The sequence below is a fragment of the Ranitomeya variabilis genome, chromosome 3, assembly GCF_051348905.1.
Source record: "Ranitomeya variabilis isolate aRanVar5 chromosome 3, aRanVar5.hap1, whole genome shotgun sequence".
NCBI classification, from domain to species: domain Eukaryota; kingdom Metazoa; phylum Chordata; class Amphibia; order Anura; family Dendrobatidae; genus Ranitomeya; species Ranitomeya variabilis.
This window is the reverse complement of record NC_135234.1, coordinates 13125669-13148394: the sequence shown is the minus strand read 5'-3', so window position 1 is coordinate 13148394 and position 22726 is coordinate 13125669. Positions and strand designations below refer to the sequence as shown.

The window sequence follows — 22726 nt, the reverse complement described above, 5'->3', positions numbered from 1 at the left end:
ACAGCTCTCTGTGTGACTGGAGCAGAAGATTAATAACACTGGCTCCCACAAAGCACCAGAGGGGCCCACTCTCTGCAGGCCCTGAACCAGCAGGGAGGAGTCGGACCCATCAGCCTAAGGCGAAGATTTCTATATACAGCTCTCTGTGTGACTGGAGCAGAAGATTAATAACACTGGCTCCCACAAAGCACCAGAGGGGCCCACTCTCTGCAGGCCCTGAACCAGCAGGAAGGAGTCGGACCCATCAGCCTAAGGCGAAGATTTCTATATACAGCTCTCTGTGTGACTGGAGCAGAAGATTAATAACACGGGCTCCCACAAAGCACCACTGAGGGGCCCACTCTCTGCAGGCCCTGAACCAGCAGGGAGGAGTCGGACCCATCAGCCTAAGGCGAAGATTTCTATATACAGCTCTCTGTGTGACTGGAGCAGAAGATTAATAACACTGGCTCCCACAAAGCACCAGAGGGGCCCACTCTCTGCAGGCCCTGAACCAGCAGGAAGGAGTCGGACCCATCAGCCTAAGGCGAAGATCTCTCTATACAGCTCTCTGTGTGACTGGAGCAGAAGATTAATAACACGGGCTCCCACAAAGCACCACTGAGGGGCCCACTCTCTGCAGGCCCTGAACCAGCAGGAAGGAGTCGGACCCATCAGCCTAAGGCGAAGATTTCTATATACAGCTCTCTGTGTGACTGGAGCAGAAGATTAATAACACGGGCTCCCACAAAGCACCAGAGGGGCCCACTCTCTGCAGGCACTGAACCAGCAGGGAGGAGTCGGACCCATCAGCCTAAGGCGAAGATTTCTATATACAGCTCTCTGTGTGACTGGAGCAGAAGATTAATAACACTGGCTCCCACAAAGCACCACTGAGGGGCCCACTCTCTGCAGGCCCTGAACCAGCAGGAAGGGGCCCTGAACAAGCAGGGGGATATCGGATCCGGTATTAGAGCCCTCTTACCAGTATTCTGCACACAGCTCCGCATGTGATTGGAGCATACGTTTAATGAAATGGTAAAAAAAACGCTGCCTCCCACAATGCACCAAACAGGGGCAAAGTCTGCAGACACTGAACCAGCAGGGAGACAGAAGACATTTAGCCTAAAAATCTTTAAGAAACTAGAAGAATTCTGCACAGCTTTGCATGTGACCAGAGCATAAGATTCATTAACTTTTCAAAAACACTAGCCCCCATAATCCATGCACCACAGAAGGGTCCGCTCTCTGCAGACACTGAACCAGCAGGGTGGTGTCCGATCCGTTATTGGTCTGAGAGATCTTACAAGAATTCTGCACGCAGCTTTGCATGTGATTGGAGCATAAGATTAATGAAATTGTCGAAAATTGCTGCCCCTTCAATACACCACAGAAGGGTCCGCTCTCTGCAGACACTGAACCAGCAGGAAGCTATCAGGGAAATGAGGGTAACATAGCTAGACACATTCATGCAGCTCAGCATATGACTAAAGGGGGCCGGTGACGCCATGACGGTGATACTTACTAGCCCCTGAAGGCGAGCGGCACCTGCCATGACAGGACTCCTTTCTGCTGACGCACCACAAACAGGACGGGGAACTCCAGGTCGTCTGAATCGGAGCGAACAAAAACGCGCAGAGCGTCCACCTGTGGGAGGGGAGAACGGATTAGACAGTGCGGAGAAATAATGGCCGCTGTGTCATGTCTGCCTCACACAGAGGTGTGGCCCTCAGACTAGGGGCCCAGAGGTCAGAAGAGTGTAAACAATGCTTCCATTCACTGCCAGCAAGCAGGAAATCTGGAAAAGCTGTGAGGAATTGGAACCCCTGCCATATTAGAAAGCGGTCACATTATTTATTATCTGATGGTGGTATAGCGGGGTGATGTCCAATATGGCCGCGGGCCCAGCTGTGACAGATGGGGGGGCCGCACTGCGTTCCTGGATGTAGTTTTGCAGGGTATTTTTTTTTCGTTGCCCTGTTGCTGTAGTATTTGGGAGATTTTCCTCTCAGGGGTCCGGGCGAGCTGGGTGATGTTCCTATCTGAGCTGGATGATGGGGGCGAGTGTTTACATGGCTGCCGGGAGCAGATTTCTGCGCTGCGGGGTCTGCAAGACGGATGCGCAGATAGACATCAATAAGAGGCCAACTGGTTGCCGTGGTAACGGCGGGGGGATGCTGGCACGATCGGTTGCCAGGCGGCAGCAGGATGTCCGCAGCCCTGGCGTCTGTTAACCCTACGTTATCGCTGATATTTCTCCGCTCAGTCGCGCACAGATATGAATTATTCAGACTCAGGGAATCGCTGTCGCCCATTCACACATCAGACATCAAGCGGTGCGAAATATCAGGACGAGAAATCAGTGACCGCGCGACTGGCGCCAGAACGCAGGGAAAACATGGCCGCCTCAGGCCCGGACCAGGCCTGTGAGGCCGTGATCGAGTCTAAACCCCCCAAACCCAGCGACTTTACTAAGCTCGGCCCTTTATCTGCAAATTCAACATAAACCTTGATTTATCGGACAAAAAAACAACGGCCTGTTGGCAAATGCAGCCCCACAGAGTGTGTCCTTAGCAACCAATCACAGCGCAGCTTTCATTTTCCCAGTACGGTTTTACACCTGAAAGCTGAGCTCTGATTGGTTGCTATGGGTAACCAGGACATTTTACTTTGAGGCCCACAGCGTTCTGAGGAGATTTTCCTATATAGTAAATGACTGGTCACTGTAATCCCCCTATAGCCACACCCCATTGGCTAACAATGCATGATTGGGGACAGGTGTGGGGTTTGTCACCACAAAAGCGTGGAATGTACGTAGGAGAATTTCGCAAGCCACGTTTGGTGGCACCAATGGCCTCTCCCCATAATACTTTCTTAGAAGTATGAGAAAAATCTACAGCAAAAAAAAGAAGGAAAAAACAAACGTTATATACACAATACTAAATTCCTGAGACTCGTCTGACGCCCGCTGCGCGAAAACATTTCCCTGTGTCTGCTCCTCCCTGTTTAACCATTCAAGGCCCCAAATATGTGACCTGTGAATCTACGCTTATAGGAGAGACCGCCCCTCCACTGACCACCATTAGCTCCGGTGATGCCCTCAGAAGTGACATCACGGCGATCCTGAGTATCAGCGGTGCCCCCAATGTTTACTATTACCCTCACCCATATATATATAGGGTGGTCCCGCAACTAATAGTATGGAATTACAAGTAGCTTTCGACCTAATCCCCCCATCCTCCCCAAGATGAATACAAAGCCCAATCCCTAAACTAATACAGACCACACACCAGACCAGACCCCTAAATAAAAATAGACCCCAGACCTGACTCCTCGACTAGATCAGACCCTAGACGAGCCCAGATCATACTAACTAAACTAATACAGACCCCAGACCAGACCCCTAAATAATACAGACCTCAGACCATACCCCTAAACTGATATAGACCATAGGGCAAACCCCTAAACTAATATAGACCCCAAACCAGACCGCTAATCTATTATAGACCCTATAACATACACCTGAAATATTACAGACCCCAGAGCAGACTCCTACTGTAAGACAGACCCCAGACCAGACCCCTAAATAAAAATGGACCCCAGGCCAGACTCCTCGACTAGATCAGACCCTGGATGAGCCCAGATCATACTAACTAAACTAATACAGACCTCAGACCAGATCCTTAAATCAATACAGACCCAAGACTAGACTAGACCTCTAAATTAATACATACCTCAGACCAGACCCCTAAACTAATATAAACCATAGAGCAAACCCCTGAACTAATATAGACCCCCAAACCAGATCGCTAAAATATTATAGACCCTAGAACAGTGCTCCCCAACTCCGGTCCTCAGGAGCCACCAACAGGTCATGTTTTCAGGATTTCCTTAGTATTGCACAGGTGATAATTGCATCACCTGGACAGGCAAGCATTCAATCACCTGTGCAATACTAAGGAAATCCTGAAAACATGACCTGTTGGTGGCTCTTGAGGACCGGAGTTGGGGAACACTGCCCTAGAACATACACCTGAAATAATATAGACCCCAGAGCCCTAAACTAACGTAGAGGCTAGAACATACCCCTAAACTAATAGAGACCACATACCAGACCCCTACAGTAAGACAGACCCCAGACCAGACCTCTAAATAAAAATAGACCCCAGACCAGACTCCTCCACTAGATCAGACCCTAGACCAGCTACACCCTGTAAACTAAAACAGATCCCAGATCATACTAACTAAACTAATACAGACCCCAGACCAGACCCCTAAATAATACAGACCTCAGACCAGACCCTTAAATTAATACAGACCCAAGACCAGACCCTTAAACTAATATAGACCATAGAGCAAAACTACTGCACTCAAACCAGACCACTAAACTATTATAGACCCTGTAACATACACCTGAAATAATACTGACCCCCTAGACTTGTACAAACCCAAGACCAGACCCCTAAATAAATAGATCTTATACTAGAATCACCGATCGAGTCCAGATCTCAGACTAGATCCACATAACACATGCTCTAGGTCAGCCACCCCAAACAGATGTCGGACCCTTAAATAAGTGCAGACCCCAGACTCCGCACCCTTTTTCTACGCCTGTGATTATATAATCACCCAGAACTAAAGAGTTTGGGTTTTTCCTGTATTTGAATGAACATTTAAAGGGAAAGTAAAACAATATGTAAAACAATACAATTCTCTTCGTAGCACCGAAGGCTAGAACTTGTGGCTTTTTCTTTCAGTGAATGTATGATTAAACAGGAGGCCCCAGAATAACAGGAATGTCCTCATCGCTCACTACGTCTTATCTGCGGAGTTCCCTTTAATTGCCCTGAGATTTCCTGACTGTAATGTGCCGGTATCGATCGCCAGCTGCAGAGAGGGCATTAAACCATCACCGTGCCAGAGAGCAAGATGAAGAATTAGGACCCCAGTACTGGGCACAAGAGCTTACACTCCTCCAGACAGAACAACTCCTGTAATCCGGCATCCAGTAGTCCAGAACTCCGCGTAGGCTGGTATATAGCTGGACTCTAGAGGATCAATAAAGAATGGATCCAATGATCCACAATATTTGATAATCTGGCAGCTATCTGGATTAATGGAGTTTTGTCAAAATGATAATGTCTCCTTAGAGGGGATGTCCCCTTTTGGACAGTTTGTGTGCTATCCATTCCAGTAAGGTCAGATGCTTATGTATTTTTCTTTTTCTTTCAGCCCACAGGTGGCGCTGTGTAATATTAGGTACTGATCTGAGCAGGTCTGTGGTGAGGTGTGATCTCTGCAGGCCCTGAATCAGCAGGGGCAGCACAGATGTGCAGAGCTCAGAGCACTGCACATGCTCAGTAGCCAGTGCAGCGGGTCAGCGCTCTCCCCCATACACCTGGTCACCGCACCGTACCTGCAGATCACTGATTACCCAAAACTGGAGGGCATCCAAGCTGCGCTACAGAACGCAGACGTCCGCGCCACGTCACCCAGCGGGCACACGTACTAGGAAGCAGAGGTGTGCTAACTACTGTGGACACAGCCAGGTACAGTGCCTGGCACAGCTGCCATTAACTCTTACTTTCACAGCTGGTGGGTTTGTTACAATTGTAGTCAGACTTTTTCCACTCTTGATGGTTTGTTACAATGTGTCAGTCTGATATCTAGGAAATCACTTTCTGCATGTTGCATATTCTGCAGAACTTCTGCTGTACAGTAGATCGCCTCTCCATGCTGCACTGACTTGTTTTAGATCTCGGTCATCGGAGACAAGGGGTGAAATATGATGACTATGTACCCCATGCCCACTTGACTGACAGCTGCTACTCCCGACACTCTACATACATGTGCACGCTCGATTGATAAGAGCATGCATGTGTTCTCAATAGGGAGCGGAGAATAAGCTGCCATACATCTAATATCTACCAGCGTGAATATCTCCATACACATTAACTGCTCGTGGTCGTTTCTCCCCAAATTAGCCGCTTGTGCCAAAGTTTAGTTGATGTGTACGTCCACCCTTCATCTTTGTGAATAAGAAACCATCTGCAGTGTAAAGAATGGTGGCTTCTATTCTAGTTGTTGTCTGTGGTATGATGGCCTCTTGATAGACACAATAACATTAACAAATGCATCTGCCCTTAATCCGTCAGACCACAGGACTGGTGACGGAGAGGTGGCATGGTGTCCGTGGCTGGAGCTCACTGGCAGCAGGTGGCGCGGTGCCACGAGAGATCAGGAAGTCACTAGGATGTTCATTATAACAGTAATGTTTCCGGCTCTTTACTGCCATATAATCTGCAGATTATTAGACTCCTACAATCACAGGGCAGAACATGTCTTCTAGTCTGAAGATAAGATGCCAGAAGAGCGCAGCTGGAACATGATGTCAGGAGAAGAGCGCAGCTGGGACATGATGCCAGGAGAAGAGCGCAGCTGGGACATGATGTCAGGAGAAGAGAGCAGCTGGGACGTGATGTCAGGAGAAGAGCGCAGCTGGGATATGATGCCAGGAGAAGAACGCAGCTGGAACATGATGTCAGGAGAAGAGCGCAGCTGGGACATGATGTCAGGAGAAGAGCGCAGCTGGAACATGATGTCAGGAGAAGAGCGCAGCTGGGACATGATGTCAGGAGAAGAGCGCAGCTGGGATATGATGTCAGGAGAAGAGCGCAGCTGAGACGTGATGTCAGGAGAAGAGCGCAGCTGGGACATGATGTCAGGAGAAGAGCGCAGCTGGGATATGATGTCAGGAGAAGAGCGCAGCTGAGACGTGATGTCAGGAGAAGAGCGCAGCTGGGACATGATGTCAAGAGAAGAGCGCAGCTGGGACATGATGTCAGGAGAAGAGCGCAGCTGGGACATGATGTCAGGAGAAGAGCGCAGCTGGGACGTGATGTCAGGAGAAGAGCGCAGCTGGGACATGATGTCAGGAGAAGAGCGCAGCTGGGACGTGATGTCAGGAGAAGAGGGCAGCTGGGACGTGATGTCAGGAGAAGAGCGCAGCTGGGACGTGATGTCAGGAGAAGAGCGCAGCTGGGACATGATGCCAGGAGAAGAGCGCAGCTAAGACGTGATGTCAGAAGAGCGCAGCTGGGACGTGATGTCAGGAGAAGAGCGCAGCTGAGACGTGATGTCAGGAGAAGAGCGCAGCTGAGACATGATGTCAGAAGAAAAGCGCAGCTGAGATGTGATGTCAGAAGAGCGCAGCTGGGACAAGATGTCAGGAGAAGAGCGCAGCTGGGATGTGATGTCAGGAGAAGAGCGCAGCTGGGACATGATGTGAGGAGAAGAGCGCAGTTGGGACGTGATGTCAGGAGAAGAGCGCAGTTGGGACGTGATGTCAGGAGAAGAGCGCAGCTGGGTCGTGAAGTCAGAAGAGAGCAGCTGGCACGTGATGCCAGGAGAAGAACGTAGCTGGGACACGATGCCAGGAGAAGAGAGCAGCTGGGACATGCCAGGAGAAGAGCGCAGCTGGGTCATGACGCCAAGAGAAGAGAGCAGCTGGCACGTGATGCCAGGAGAAGAACGTATCTGGGACATGACGTCAGAAGAAAAGCGCAGCTGAGACGTGATGTCAGAAGAAGCGCGCAGCTGAGACGTGATGTCAGAAGAAGAGCGCAGCTTGGACGTGATGTCAGGAGAAGAGCGCAGCTGGGACGTGATGCCAGGAGAAGAGAGTAGCTGGGACATGATGCCAGGAGAAGAGCGCAGCTGGGACATGATGTCAGAAGAGAGCAGCTGGGACATGATGCCAGGAGAAGAGAGCAGCTGGCACATGATGCCAGGAGAAGAGAGCAGCTGGGACATGATGCCAGGAGAAGAGCGCAGCTGGGACGTGATGTCAGGAGAAGAGCGCAGCTGGCTTGTGATGTCAGGAGAAGAGAGCAGCTGGGACATGATGCCAGGAGAAGAGCGCAGCTGGGACATGATGCCAGGAGAAGAGCGCAGCTGGGACATGATGCCAGGAGAAGAGCGCAGCTGGGACATGATGCCAGGAGAAGAGCGTCGCTGGGACATGACGCCAGGAGAAGAGAGTAGCTGGCACGTGATGTCAGAAGTAGAGAGCAGCTGGGACGTGATGCCAGGAGAAGAGCGCAGCTGGGACGTGATGCCAGGAGAAGAGCGCAGCTGGGACATGATGCCAGGAGAAGAGCGCAGCTGGGACATGATGCCAGGAGTAGAGCGCAGCTGGGACGTGATGCCAGGAGAAGAGAGCAGCTGGGACATGATGCCAGGAGAAGAGCGCAGCTGGGACATGATGCCAGGAGTAGAGCGCAGCTGGGACGTGATGCCAGGAGAAGAGAGCAGCTGGGACATGATGCCAGGAGAAGAGAGCAGCTGGGACATGATGCCAGGAGAAGAGCGCAGCTGGGACGTGATGTCAGAAGAGCGCAGCTGGGACGTGATGTCAGGAGAGGAGCGCAGCTGGATCGTGATGTCAGGAGAAGAGAGCAGCTGGGACATGATGCCAGGAGAAGAGCGCAGCTGGGACATGATGCCAGGAGAAGAGCGCAGCTGGGACATGATGCCAGGAGAAGAGCGCAGCTGGGACATGATGCCAGGAGAAGAGCGCAACTGGGACGTGATGTCAGGAGAAGAATGCAGCTGGGACGTGATGTCAGGAGAAGAGCGCAGCTGGGACATGATGCCAGGAGAAGAGAGCAGCTGGCTCGTGATGTCAGGAGAAGAGAGCAGCTGGCACGCGATGCCAGGAGAAGAGAGCAGCTGGCTCATGATGTCAGAAGAACAGCTGGGATATGATGCCAGTAGAAGAGAGCAGCTGGTACGTGATGTCAGGAGAAGAGCGCAGCTGGGACGTGATGCCAGGAGAGGAGCCAGTGCGACTGAGGTCTACAGGGCAGAATCATGTCATCTTAGGACAAGAACTATCCCCGGCCATGTCTTCCAGGGAAACCGCTCCATCTTTACACTAGTGGGCACTGATGGCGACATACACAAATCACATTTTTGACCGCAGTGCCGCCGTCACATAATATTCTATAATAATTCAACAAATCTCAGTCCTGATAGCTTGTTACAATGTATTGATACAGGTAAAATATAGCACCATTCATCAGAGAATATTATTAAGGCTAGGTTCACATTGCGCTAGGGGAGTCCGTCTAATGGACACGTTTTTAAGTAGTGAAAACGCAATGTAACGGACATTGTAACGCACCCATAGACTTGCATTGTCTGACGCATCGTGACGCATGCCTAAATTGGCATGCGTTTGCCACATTACGTTTTTTTATGACGGACCTTGGAACGCGGCTTGCAGCGTTTTCGGGTCCGGTCAAGCTAACGCAAGACTAACGGAAAGCGCCTATTCTGCCATTGAAGGCTATTGCAAACACAGCCAGACGCAAATCATGCAAAATTTCCAAATAAAACCATACGCTTGAATTGCGTTAATGAGGGTGGTCCATGTGGTCATGTGACAGGAAATATGATTTCACCCACACCCTACACCGACAAAAGGAAGAAAAAAGAGAACAACTTTATTGACAGTGCCAAACGCAGACAAACGGATGCTTCACGAACGGACATCAGAATGACATAAACGCTGTCACGTGCGTTAACGCAAGCGTCAACGTGAAGCCAAATTTTCAAGAAATTTGGCTCTTTTCTGTACATGCATTTAACGGATCTGTTTAACGGTATGTACTTAACGCAATGTGAACCTAGCCTTATACTGTATATCACTACACTAAATCCTTAACAGTGGGATATGGTTATATTCAGATATTCTAAGCTTCACAGTGTGCTGTTTGGGTTCCATGGAGAGCTGCCACATGGCGACCAAGGACACCTGTGGAATTTGGCCTGATACGCCATCCATGGTGGACCCTACCGTTTGTGCAATGTTGATTTACAGTCTTATATTCTTAGGTATTATTGTGAGTGAGCCCCCTCTGTGAATGAGAAGTCCCCACACATGAATGGTCTCAGGAGTCTTTACGGTCAGTCTGATTTAGGGGCATTCTTACAGCAATGTCCTCGCCTGTAAAGCCCTTTTGGTTTAAAGCAATGATAACTACATGTGTTACACAGGTTGATAAAAGACCATGGTATATCAAGTTCAACTTTTCTCCACCAATTATACATTTTGTCACTAAATTATCTTGGAGGTAATCATGATTTTAAAAAAAGAGAAGACAATAGCCCCAATTTATCAAGGCAGGTGATCTTCACCCCGGTGGGGGTTGGGGTGCATATGCCTCTTAGTGAATTAGAATTCGCCTGACACGTTGCATGTGTTACTGTGTGGGCCACGCCACAAATCTTATTTCACTCATTACTGGAGTAAGACTTGCAGCATGGCAAACGCTGCTGCACATCATGAATTTTCGCTAAGCCCCCTTCGCTCCACAGCTCTATCCACTTTGAGTTGGGAGAAAATAATGTGAGAATGCCAAAAGTCTAAAAAATTTAAAGCAACCTCGAGTTGTTGCCAAAGTTTTGTGACTTTTCAAAGCTTTTTTCCCCATAGTTCTGGAATAAAAGCTTTATTGACCCAATGATTTCAAGCACCAGAGCCATTTTAGAACAACCAGCCAGCTCTTATAATACAATCAGCATGTCAGAGTGATATCAGCTGCCTTGTCCTGGTTAACACTTTCTCCTGAGCTAACCAGTAGATCACTGAAATGATGTTTGCAGGTCTTTTTGTGGCAGGGCTGAAATTCTGTGGGAATGGGGTAAAGTTCATTTTTATAACAAGGAATGACATTGTAATTATTTGCAACTCATCTCATACTCTTCATAACAATCTAGAATGAATGCAAAGCGCCAGAATGAAAACTGAAGCAGCAAATTTGTGAAAAACAAAATTTGAGTCAGTCACCAAACGTACGCCCACAAATGTTTACCACTATCTCCAACTACTCTGTTGATTGGGTTATGGTCAGCGATCACGGTGTGGTATGGCTGGAGATTTTGCATAGCTTACACAATAGCTAAACACTCCTTTACAATTCGGGCATAGGCTACCTCTCTGATCAGGGGTTTCCTGCTTGCATAAATAATTGGGAGTTCTTCGCCCTGCTGGTTCCCCTGGCTGAGAACCGCACCTAGCCCATGGGTGCTGGCATCAGTCTGTACCGCGAACCTGAAAGTAAAATCTGGGTCCTGAAGGACGGGTGAACGAGCCAATGTGGAATTTAGGGCAACAAAAGATTCCTTGCATTGAGCCAATAAACAATTTGGGGAAGCTTCTTCTTAGTCAAATCAGTTAAATGTTTATCCAAAGCACTGTAGTTCGGCACAAACGTCCTATAAGTCGGCCGTACCCACAACGGACATTACCTGCTTCTTAGTTCATGGCGTAGGCCAGGCCATGATGGCTTCTACCTTCCCTTGTTCAGGTTTTAGCACACACACCCCCCCCCCTCCACACACACACACCGTGTCTTGTACCTCCAGCACGGCTATCTGACAATCTTTCATTGCCCACATAAAGCATGACGCCAACAAAAGTGCCCCTCATACATTCCCCCACAGAGAATTACTCCAAAGTACCCTCCACATGCACAGCATGATGACCCGACTGTACTACCAGTCACCCCAGCAAAGTATGGTGACCCCAACACAGACCTTCACACAATATGTTGGTCCCCACACAACTCTCACTATAATGGGGCCCACATAGTATGATGGCCCCAACACAACCCTCCACACAGGATGGCGCAAACATAACCCTCCACAAATTATAGTGGCTCCCACTAGCCCCCCAAACAGCATAATGGACCCCACACAACCCTCCATACAGTATGATGGACCCCAGACAAACTTCCAAACTGTATAATGGCAACCCATGTAGCCCAACAAACAGTATGATGCACACATAGCTCCACAAACAGTATAATGGCCCGCCACATAGCCCACCATGTAGTATAATGGCCCGACACATAGCCCTCCATGTAGTATAATGGCCCGTCACATAGTCCTCTAAGCAGTATAATGGCCCATCATATAGCCCTCCATGTAGTACAATAGCGCGTCACATAGCCCTCCATGTAGTATAATGGCCCATCACATAGCCCTCTAAGCAGTATAATGGCCAGCCACATAGCCCTCTGAGCAGTATAATGGCCCGTCACATAGCTCTCCATGTAGTATAATGGCCTGCCACATAGCCCTCCATGTAGTATAATGGCCCATCACATAGCCCTCCATGTAGTATAATGGCCCGTCACATAGCCCTCTAAGCAGTATAATGGCCCATCACATAGCTCTCCACGTAGTATAATGGCCCGCCAAATAGCCCTCCATGTGGTATAATGGCCCATCACATAGCCCTCCATGCAGTATAATGGCCTACCACCTAGCCCTCCATGTAGTATAATGGCCCGCCACATAGCCCTCCATGTAGTATAATGGCCCACCAGATAGCCCTCCATGTAGCATAATGGCCCATCACATAGACCTCCATGTAGCATAATGGCCAGCCACATAGCCCTCCATGTAGTATAATGGCCCGCCACATAGCCCTCTATGTAGTATAATGGCCCGCCACATAGCCCTCCATGCAGTATAATGGCCCGCCACATAGCCCTCCATGCAGTATAATGGCCCGCCACATAGCCCTCCATGCAGTATAATGGCCCACCACATAGCCCTTCATGCAGTATAATGGCCCATCACATAGCCCTCCATGTAGTATAATTGGCCTCACAATGTACTAATTGATTTAAAAAATAAAGAAATAGAATATTCACCTCTCCTCGTTCCCCGCTGCTTCAGTTTCGGCAATGAGTGTCCTGAACCCCTGCACTGCTTGGCACAGCAGGCGTAATGTAGTGACGTTATCGCACCCGCTGCGCTCAGACATCAGCGCTCAGACACAGAGGGAGAATGATGGAGATGGAAGCGGGAGGCTCCCTCCTCAGTCATTGCTTTCAACTGTATCAGCATCCAGGATACCGATACAGTTGAAAGTGTGATGCCGGATGGGGAGATGGAGGCTGGTCCCTATGCTGGCACAGGGTCCTCCCGATTCATGGGCCTAATAGTGGCTGCATGGTCTGCCACTATTGGCGATAAGACACGGATATCATCAAGATAAGCAACCACAAAACCATCAAATGTCTCTAGTAGTTTATTAACCAACCGCCGGATTGTGGCAGCGGGATCTTTCATACCAAATGGCATAACCAAAAACTCAGCCCAAATGTTGTTATAAAGGCATCTTTGGTCAGGAGGATCTGCCGATGCCCCTACTTAAGTCCATAATGGTTGGGTAAGATGCATTAGCCAGATGTTGTAACAGCTCCTCTATCCTCAGCATGGTATAGCTTCCTGTAGTCCACACACAACCGCATTGTCCTGTCATTGTTTGGGACAAGAACCAGAGATGAGGCACAGGCACTCTGGGATTTCTGTACCACGCACAAGCCCAGCATCTTCTCTCTCTGTCCCTTCATGTTGGCCTTCACCTCTACTGGTATCTGGTGAGCAGATTGCCTGACGGGAGGATGAGTACCAGTGTCTATATGGTGACTTGTTAAATGAGTCCTTTCAGGCTTTTCTGTAAAGACTTCTATGGATGCCCTGAGCACTCCGAGCAGCTCCGACTTCTGATGGTGGAATAGCTCAGAGTTAAACCTTGCAGTCTCCAGGTACTCGGTACATTGAGTCCCAGCCACTAAGTCCAACAACAGGTCACCCTCACCCTCCTGTAACACACAGCAGACGGGCAAGACACCGGTCTCCCTGTCATGATGAGCTTTTAGTGTATTAATATGAAAACATTTTTGAGTCTTTGTATCCAGGGTCACAAGATAGTTAACACCATTGCACTGCTTATATAAAGTGTACAGACCTCCCATGCAGCCTACAACTTGTTCTGCAACACAGGAAACAACACCCAAACCTTCTGCCCCACTTCTTAGACCCTCGGTCTGGCATTACGGTCTACCAGAGCTTCTGGGTCACATTCTCATGCCAGGTGGCTGTTTCTGAATTCTCTCCCGAAGTCTCAAATATTCCACCAAGGAGACTCCTGGAGTTTTGGGCTTAAGGTCCCAACAGTCCTTAATCAAATCGAGAAGTTCCCTGACCCTTCCCACTTTCAAGGGGCATTCACTTGCACGCAGGGACATATTAAGACACCATTCTGCCCAGGTCTGTGCTAAGCAACACACTGGTAGGGCTGGCGTCTGATACTCCCACTTCCTTCAGTCCTTTCCCTGCTCCCCGGTCCAGATATACCCAGGCCATGGGCACGGCACGGCTGACTCTGCCAATTCCGGTCACAGACATGGTCCTTCCTGGAATTATATCGGTCACCATCTCTGGACGCACCAGGGTTAGCTCTGCTCCAGTGTCTCTGAGGCCAACGGTGACCTCATTGCCCACAGTGACATATTGACAGTTCTCATTGCTCTCTTCAGTGCCAGCCATAAGTAAGACAGAAGGTGAGGACCCAGGTGGCTTTGTGGTCGTAGTGGGGTTTTCTTCCTATCAGGACAAGCGACACTAACAAAACTGCTGATCAGGCTGCAAAGATTGCAGATTCTTATGCTGACAATAGGATGCCAGAAGCTCGGGAGCCATCGGGAGTCAGCAGGAATGGAGGAAAACCAGTCGGGGACCCCTCTCATCAGTGGCGTAACTAGAGTCCGATGGACGCCGATGCAAGATCTGGACCGGACCACCACCCCATCCTGGTATATATATATATATATATATACACACCGTATATATACACAGTATATATAACTGACAGTCAGAATGTCACTCACTAAAAGGCTATGCATTCTTTACAGCATACAAGGACCAAACTAATAAGCTTTACTATAAAAAGTACAGTGCTTACAAGAAAAGTTATAAAAAGGTAAAAATAAAGCGACGCACAAATATGCAAAACAGTTCTAAAATGAAAAAAAGGGAGAAAGAACAGAAATACCTAAATGTTTCCATCTAAAGTTATTCTGGTTCCTTGAAGGAAGGAGAAATGATTTATGGACCACATGCAGATCAGACTGACCCCACATGTGAACACCTTTCCACTTTTATATGGATGATCGTGGGTACAAGGTTCCAGGGCGGCCTAGACTGTAACGGTGAAATTGCAGTTCTATAACTGGACCGTGGGCTAGATAGGGGCGAGCACCTTACATTTTAGATACCTTGTTTCTGCAAACTACTCCCATTACTACAGTAAATAGAACATGACCGCCTGGCCACTATTTGACCAGCTTTACAGCTCGAACTCACCCTTTGCAAGAGAGATCTCCTGCAATAAGAGCACATGGAGGTTACGCCTTTTGTGTAGTGTCAGCCACATGGATGGCGGACTGAAGCTACTGTCATATGACTGATGTTATACATTTCCTTACAAGTGGGCAAACTGCAGTAGGCTGGGGCTACACCATGAGCTTGGCCTTGACGAAGGACATCTGGCCAAAGATCACGACACAAGTGAATGGGATGGCAATGTGACCCATGGGCTTCAGTAACTGTGACGAGTAGGTTAAAAAAGATTCACGTGGTTCTAACTTTTACAATGCGACCCGATCTTGTGCTACAAATATAGCAGCAGCACAGAGCGATCTTTGGTTGTGCAACCTGTCGCTGCCAAACTTTGCAACAGACAGAGGAAGAAAAAGGGCAACAACCTCAGCAACTAAAGAGACGGGATGTGGATTTCATACCACCGTAGACTCCAACAGACAATGCAGCTAAACTGGAGCCACCGATTATAGTGAAGTACAATCCACTCCGAAGAGCGGGGTGGTGACCCAAATTATGCTTGGCAATGGGAAAATTCTCTGCGGTCACCGGTATAACTGGTCACACAAGTCGGTTCTCTGCCCCAGCCCTCTATATACCCTGACCATGGCAAAATGGCTAAATGGTGCTGCTCTCCAGCACCGTGGACGCCGGACCTGGTGGCCTTCCCTACATACACCCCTGATCATGTGTTAGAAAGGTGGTCGAGGTCTAGTAGACGGGCATCTGGAGGACGGTAATGATCAGCCCCGATATCTGACAGTCTACAGGTAGCAACAGAGACTTTTATACATATATTGTGGGACGATATAGTCCCAGAAGTAATGTATAGCGCTCTATAGTGCCACATCTGTGCTGTCCCTATAGATCACAGCACTTTATACATATATTATACGCTCTCATGGTCTCGGTACATCCCACATGTATGTCACAAAGTATGTTAAAATCGCGCACCACATAATCCCCACGTATTATCATGCGCTGCTCTTTTTTTTTTTTGCGACACAGTATAGGGAGGTGCTATACACAGCTCCAGGGAAATCAGTGACTCACAAAGACAATATGAGCTCATAAACGCATATCTATCCTAGAAGTACTGGAAAATCCACATTCTGTGAAATAAAAGGTCAATCCCGAGGTTAACTGCACAAAGGAACAGGGCAGCACTAAACTGTAAAGATATAACATCCCAAACTACTGCCATAAAGGCAGTATTATAGCAGTCATATAATTGTACATAGGGCAGTATTATAGTAGTCTTATAATTGTACATAGGGCAGTATTATAGTAGTTATATTCTTGTACATAGGGGCAGTATTATAGTAGTTATATTCTTGTACATAGGGGCAGTATTATAGTAATTATATTCTTGTACATAGGGGCAGTATTATAGTAGTAATATTCTTGTACATAGGAGCAGTATTATAGTAGTTATATTCTTGTACATAGGGGTAGTATTATAGTAGTAATATTCTTGTACATAGGAGCAGTATTATAGTAGTTATATTCTTGTACATAGGAGCAGTATTATAGTAGTTATATTCTTGTACATAGGAGCAGTATTATAGTAGTTATAGTCTTGTACATAGGAGCAGTATTATAGTAGTTATATTCTTGTACATAGAGGCAGTATTATAGTAGTTATATTCCTGTATATAGGAGCGGTATTATAGTAGTTAGATTCTTGTACATAGGAGCAGTATTACAGTAGTTATACTCTTGTACATAGGAGCAGTATTATAGTAGTTATATTCTTGTACATAGGAGCAGTATTATAGTAGTTATATTCTTGTATATAGGGGCAGTATTATAGTAGTTATATTCTTGTACATAGGGGCAGTATTATAGTAGTTATATTCTTGTACATAGGGGCAGTATTATAGTAGTTATATTCTTGTACATAGGAGCAGTATTATAGTAGTTATATTCTTGTACATAGGAGCAGTATTATAGTAGTTATATTCTTGTATATAGGGGCAGTATTATAGTAGTTATATTCTTGTACATAGGAGGCAGTATTATAGTAGTTATATTCTTGTACATAGGAGCAGTATTATAGTAGTTATATTCTTGTACATAGGGGCAGTATTATAGTAGTTATATTCTTGTATATAGGGGCAGTATTATAGTAGTTATATTCTTGTACATAGGAGGCAGTATTATAGTAGTTATATTCTTGTACATAGGAGCAGTATTATAGTAGTTATATTCTTGTACATAGGGGCAGTATTATAGTAGTTATATTCTTGTACATAGGAGCAGTATTATAGTAGTTATATTCTTGTACATAGGAGCAGTATTATAGTAGTTATATTCTTATATAGAGGCAGTATTATAGTACTTATATTCTTATATAGAGGCAGTATTATAGTAGTTATATTCTTGTACATAGGGGCAGTATTATAGTAGTTATATTCTTGTACATAGGAGCAGTATTATAGTAGTTATATTCTTGTACATAGGAGCAGTATTATAGTAGTTATATTCTTGTACATAGGAGCAGTATTATAGTAGTTATATTCTTGTACATAGTGGGCAGTATTATAGTAGTTATATTCTTGTACATAGGGGCAGTATTATAGTAGTTATATTCTTGTACATAGGAGCAGTATTATAGTAGTTATATTCTTGTACATAGGAGCAGTATTATAGTAGTTATATTCTTGTACATAGGAGCAGTATTATAGTAGTTATATTTTTGTATATAGGGAACAGTATTACATTAGTTATATTCTTGTACATAGGAGCAGTATTATAGTAGTTATATTCTTGTACATAGTGGGCAGTATTATAGTAGTTATATTCTTGTACATAGGGGCAGTATTATAGTAGTTATATTCTTGTACATAGGAGCAGTATTATAGTAGTTATATTCTTGTACATAGGAGCAGTATTATAGTAGTTATATTCTTGTACATAGGAGCAGTATTATAGTAGTTATATTCTTGTACATAGGAGCAGTATTATAGTAGTTATATTCTTGTACATAGGGAGCAGTATTATAGTAGTTATATTCTTGTACATAGGGGCAGTATTATAGTAGTTATATTCTTGTACATAGGGAGCAGTATTATAGTAGTTATATTCTTGTACATAGGAGCAGTATTATAGTAGTCATATTCTTGTACATAGGGGCAGTAGTATAGTAGTTATATTTTTGTGTATAGGGGGCAATAGCAGATGCATACATCAGTGAAATCACCATTACAGTAGGACATTCTGGATCTGCTTACCATTATACATTATTATTCTGTGATTTATTCTCGGAGCTGTAAGATGAGACAGAACTGTGCGTTATCCATTACAGCACTTTGTTGTGGACAGAGCCTGCGGCCTCCATGCTTTTGGTTCTTTCTTTATCTCGGTTTCCATTATCTGCTCTGCTGTGTAATCACTTTCTCTTATCTCGGGAAGGGATATAATGGAAAAGTCGCTTTATCTGCAGCAGTAAATGTGTTTGCCTACAAGTGTCACACAATGGTCATCCACCTGTGGAGGAGAAATTACTGTGTCTGGATATTGTTCTTTATGGTTTGTCCTTAATGGTGGTTACATACATAAGTGGCCTCCTCCGGGTCAGATGAAGGGTCCACTCCCAATATATACTGTGAATGGAGTATTGGGCTGCAAGTGTATAACGCCCGGCCCCTTTGACCTGATGTATAATGCCCGGCCCCACTGACCTGATGTATAATGCCCGGCCCCACTGACCTGATGTATAATGCCCGGCCCCACTGACCTGATGTTTAAGCCCGGCCCCATTGACCCTGATGTATAACGCCCGGCCCCACTGACCTGATGTATAACGCCCGGCCCCATTGACCTGATGTATAACGCCCGGCCCCATTGACCTGATGTATAATGTCCGGCCCCACTGACCCTGATGTATAACGCCCGGCCCCACTGACCTGATGTATAACGCCCGGCCCCACTGACCTGATGTATAATGCCCGGCCCCACTGACCTGATGTATAATGCCCGGACCTACTGACCTGATGTATAACGCCCGGTCCCATTGACCTGATGTATAATGTCCGGCCCCATTGACCTGATATATAATGTCCGGCCCCACTGACCTGATGTATAACGCCCGGCCCCACTGACCTGATGTTTAAGCCCGGCCCCATTGACCCTGATGTATGACGCCCAGCCCCATTGACCTGATGTATAATGTCCGGCCCCACTGACCTGATGTATAACGCCCGGCCCCATTGACCTGATGTATAACGCCCGGCCCCATTGACCCTGATGTATAACGCCCGGCCCCACTGACCTGATGTTTAAGCCCGGCCCCATTGACCCTGATGTATGACGCCCAGCCCCATTGACCTGATGTATAATGTCCGGCCCCACTGACCTGATGTATAACGCCCGGCCCCACTGACCTGATGTTTAAGCCCGGCCCCATTCACCTGATGTATAATGTCCGGCCCCATTGACCTGATATATAATGTCCGGCCCCACTGACCTGATGTATAATGTCCGGCCCCATTGACCTGATGTATAACGTCCAGCCCCATTGACCCTGATGTATGACGCCCAGCCCCATTGACCTGATGTATAATGTCCGGACCCACTGACCTGATGTATAACTCCCGGCCCCATTGACCTGATGTATAACGCCCGGCCCCATTGACCCTGATGTATAACGCCCGGCCCCATTGACCCTGATGTATGACGCCCAGCCCCATTGACCTGATGTATAATGCCCGGCCCCACTGACCTGATGTATAACGCCCGGCCCCACTGACCTGATGTTTAAGCCTGGCCCCATTGACCCTGATGTATGACGCCCAGCCCCATTGACCTGATGTATAATGTCTGGCCCCACTGACCTGATGTATAACGCCCGGCCCCACTGACCTGATGTATAACGCCCAGCCCCACTGACCTGATGTATAACGCCCGGCCCCACTGACCTGATGTATAATGTCCGGCCCCATTGACCTGATGTATAATGCCCGGACCCACTGACCTGATGTATAACGCCCGGCCCCATTGACCTGATGTATAATGTCCGGCCCCATTGACCTGATGTATAATGTCCGGCCCCATTGACCCTGATGTATGACGCCCAGCCCCACTGACCTGATGTATAATGTCTGGCCCCACTGACCTGATGTATAACGCCCGGCCCCACTGACCTGATGTATAACGCCCGGCCCCACTGACCTGATGTATAACGCCCGGCCCCACTGACCTGATGTATAATGTCCGGCCCCATTGACCTGATGTATAATGCCCGGACCCACTGACCTGATGTATAACGCCCGGCCCCACTGATCTGATGTATAACGCCCGGCCCCACTGACCTGATGTATAATGTCCGGCCCCATTGACCTGATGTATAACGCCCGGCCCCATTGACCTGATGTATAATGTCCGGCCCCATTGACCTGATATATAATGTCCGGCCCCACTGACCTGATGTATAATGTCCGGCCCCACTGACCTGATGTATAACTCCCAGCCCCACTGACCTGATGTATAACGTCCGGCCCCACTGACCTGATGTATAACGCCCGGCCCCACTGACCTGATGTATAACGCCCGGCCCCTTTGACCTGATGTATAACGCCCGGCCCCACTGACCTGATGTTTAAGCCCGGCCCCATTGACCCTGATGTATGACGCCCAGCCCCATTGACCTGATGTATAATGTCCAGCCCCATTGACCCTGATGTATGACGCCCAGCCCCATTGACCTGATGTATAATGTCCGGCCCCACTGACCTGATGTATAACGCCCGGCCCCATTGACCTGACGTATAACGCCCGGCCCCATTGACCCTGATGTATAACGCCCGGCCCCATTGACCCTGATGTATGACGCCCAGCCCCATTGACCTGATGTATAATGCCCGGCCCCATTGACCTGATGTATAATGTCCGGCCCCATTGACCTGATATATAATGTCCGGCCCCACTGACCTGATGTATAATGTCCGGCCCCATTGACCTGATGTATAATGTCCAGCCCCATTGACCCTGATGTATGACGCCCAGCCCCATTGACCTGATGTATAATGTCCGGCCCCACTGACCTGACGTATAACGCCCGGCCCCATTGACCTGACGTATAACGCCCGGCCCCATTGACCCTGATGTATAACGCCCGGCCCCATTGACCCTGATGTATGACGCCCAGCCCCATTGACCTGATGTATAATGCCCGGCCCCCTTCACCTTCCCGGTGTATAACATCCAGCCCCTTTCCCCCCATGTATCAGCTCCGGCCCCCCGCCATACCATCTGCCTTTCCTACCATATGACAGAACGGCGGGTGGTGCAGAGCTCTCTGATACCACCGCGGTCCTGTAATAGGAGCCTCCGGGGTAACACATCTGTTCATGACATTTCTCCCATCTGAATTTCCCCCCTAATCAGTGATATTACTGAGAAGTGGAGACCCCTGTAACATTACAGAGCGGGGGGCCCAGTACTGAGGAGCAGAGGCTCTGCTGACTTATAACTGCAGGGTCCAGACCCCTCTGGTATCAGCACAAACACCGCGCCTGCGACGGGAGCGTGATGGCCGAGCAGCTGCATGCAGCCGTACATCACCAAGCACAATGCCGACCGTCGGATGTAGTGGTGTAAAGCCGCCACTCTGGAGCGCTAGAAACATTTTACAACTTTATGTAAATGAACGTGAATGTGCCCTGTGGGCGGTCCGATACTACACAGTCAAATTTCAACTAATTGTACCTAATATTTTACATGTTTTTGCCTTCAGTAGAAATCTACCTCTCATAGCAATCACCGTCCTTCCCTAGTGAGTAATGAAGCTCTGGTTTCTCTTCCCCTCCATAAATTATTTTCCACCTTCACCGCACGGTTTCCGGATCACAACTGCATCCGAAATAACACGATCACATGACCTCGATCTTCACATCATCGGTATATGGGCTCATACCCATTAGCGAGAAAAAAACGGTCCGTAATCTGGACCAAAAAAATGGACGAGTGTCATGCGAGTACAATGCGATTTTTCTCACACAGCAGCCGTATGACATGAGTATGTAATGCGCTTTACTTCTCTGCAACTATTTTCTACAATCATTTACAGGACGACTTACAGTGTTCTCTGCCACGGAATGGTAAGGTATCTGTAACAAACGGATGGAAAACGGAGGGTCCGTATGCCGGGTGATTTTTTTTCTCGCACCCATTGACTTGCATTGGCGAGTCTCATCCGACATACGCAGCATGCTGAGATTTATTTCTCAGTCCAATTTCAGCTGAGAAAATCATCACAGATGAGACATCACCCATTGAATAACATTGGTCCGAGTGAAATCCAATGTTTTATGAGCCCTAAGAATGTATATCCCTGACCGAGCGAGGGACCACCGCAGAAGACGTCACACACATCAATGTGCAGCGCAGTGTTCTTATTGTCGCTCTCATCTGCCGCTCAAAAAGCCAAAATAAAGCTGCTAATTACAGAGACACAATCCTCATAAACCAGAGCGAGCGGCTCAGCAGAGGGGGATTAACTGCATGA

The 22726-nt window shown here is 47.7% G+C and overlaps 1 protein-coding gene across 2 annotated transcripts in view; it reads right to left on the bottom strand.

The window, feature by feature from the left end:
- SIDT1 (SID1 transmembrane family member 1) overlaps nucleotides 1-22726 on the bottom strand; it is a 79939-nt gene that overhangs the window by 21916 nt on the left and 35297 nt on the right. For both annotated transcript variants that reach the window (XM_077293679.1, XM_077293678.1), the window contains exon 3: nucleotides 1505-1626. In XM_077293679.1, the coding sequence (XP_077149794.1) occupies nucleotides 1505-1626 (122 nt within the window). The remainder of the gene's footprint in view (nucleotides 1-1504; nucleotides 1627-22726) is intronic.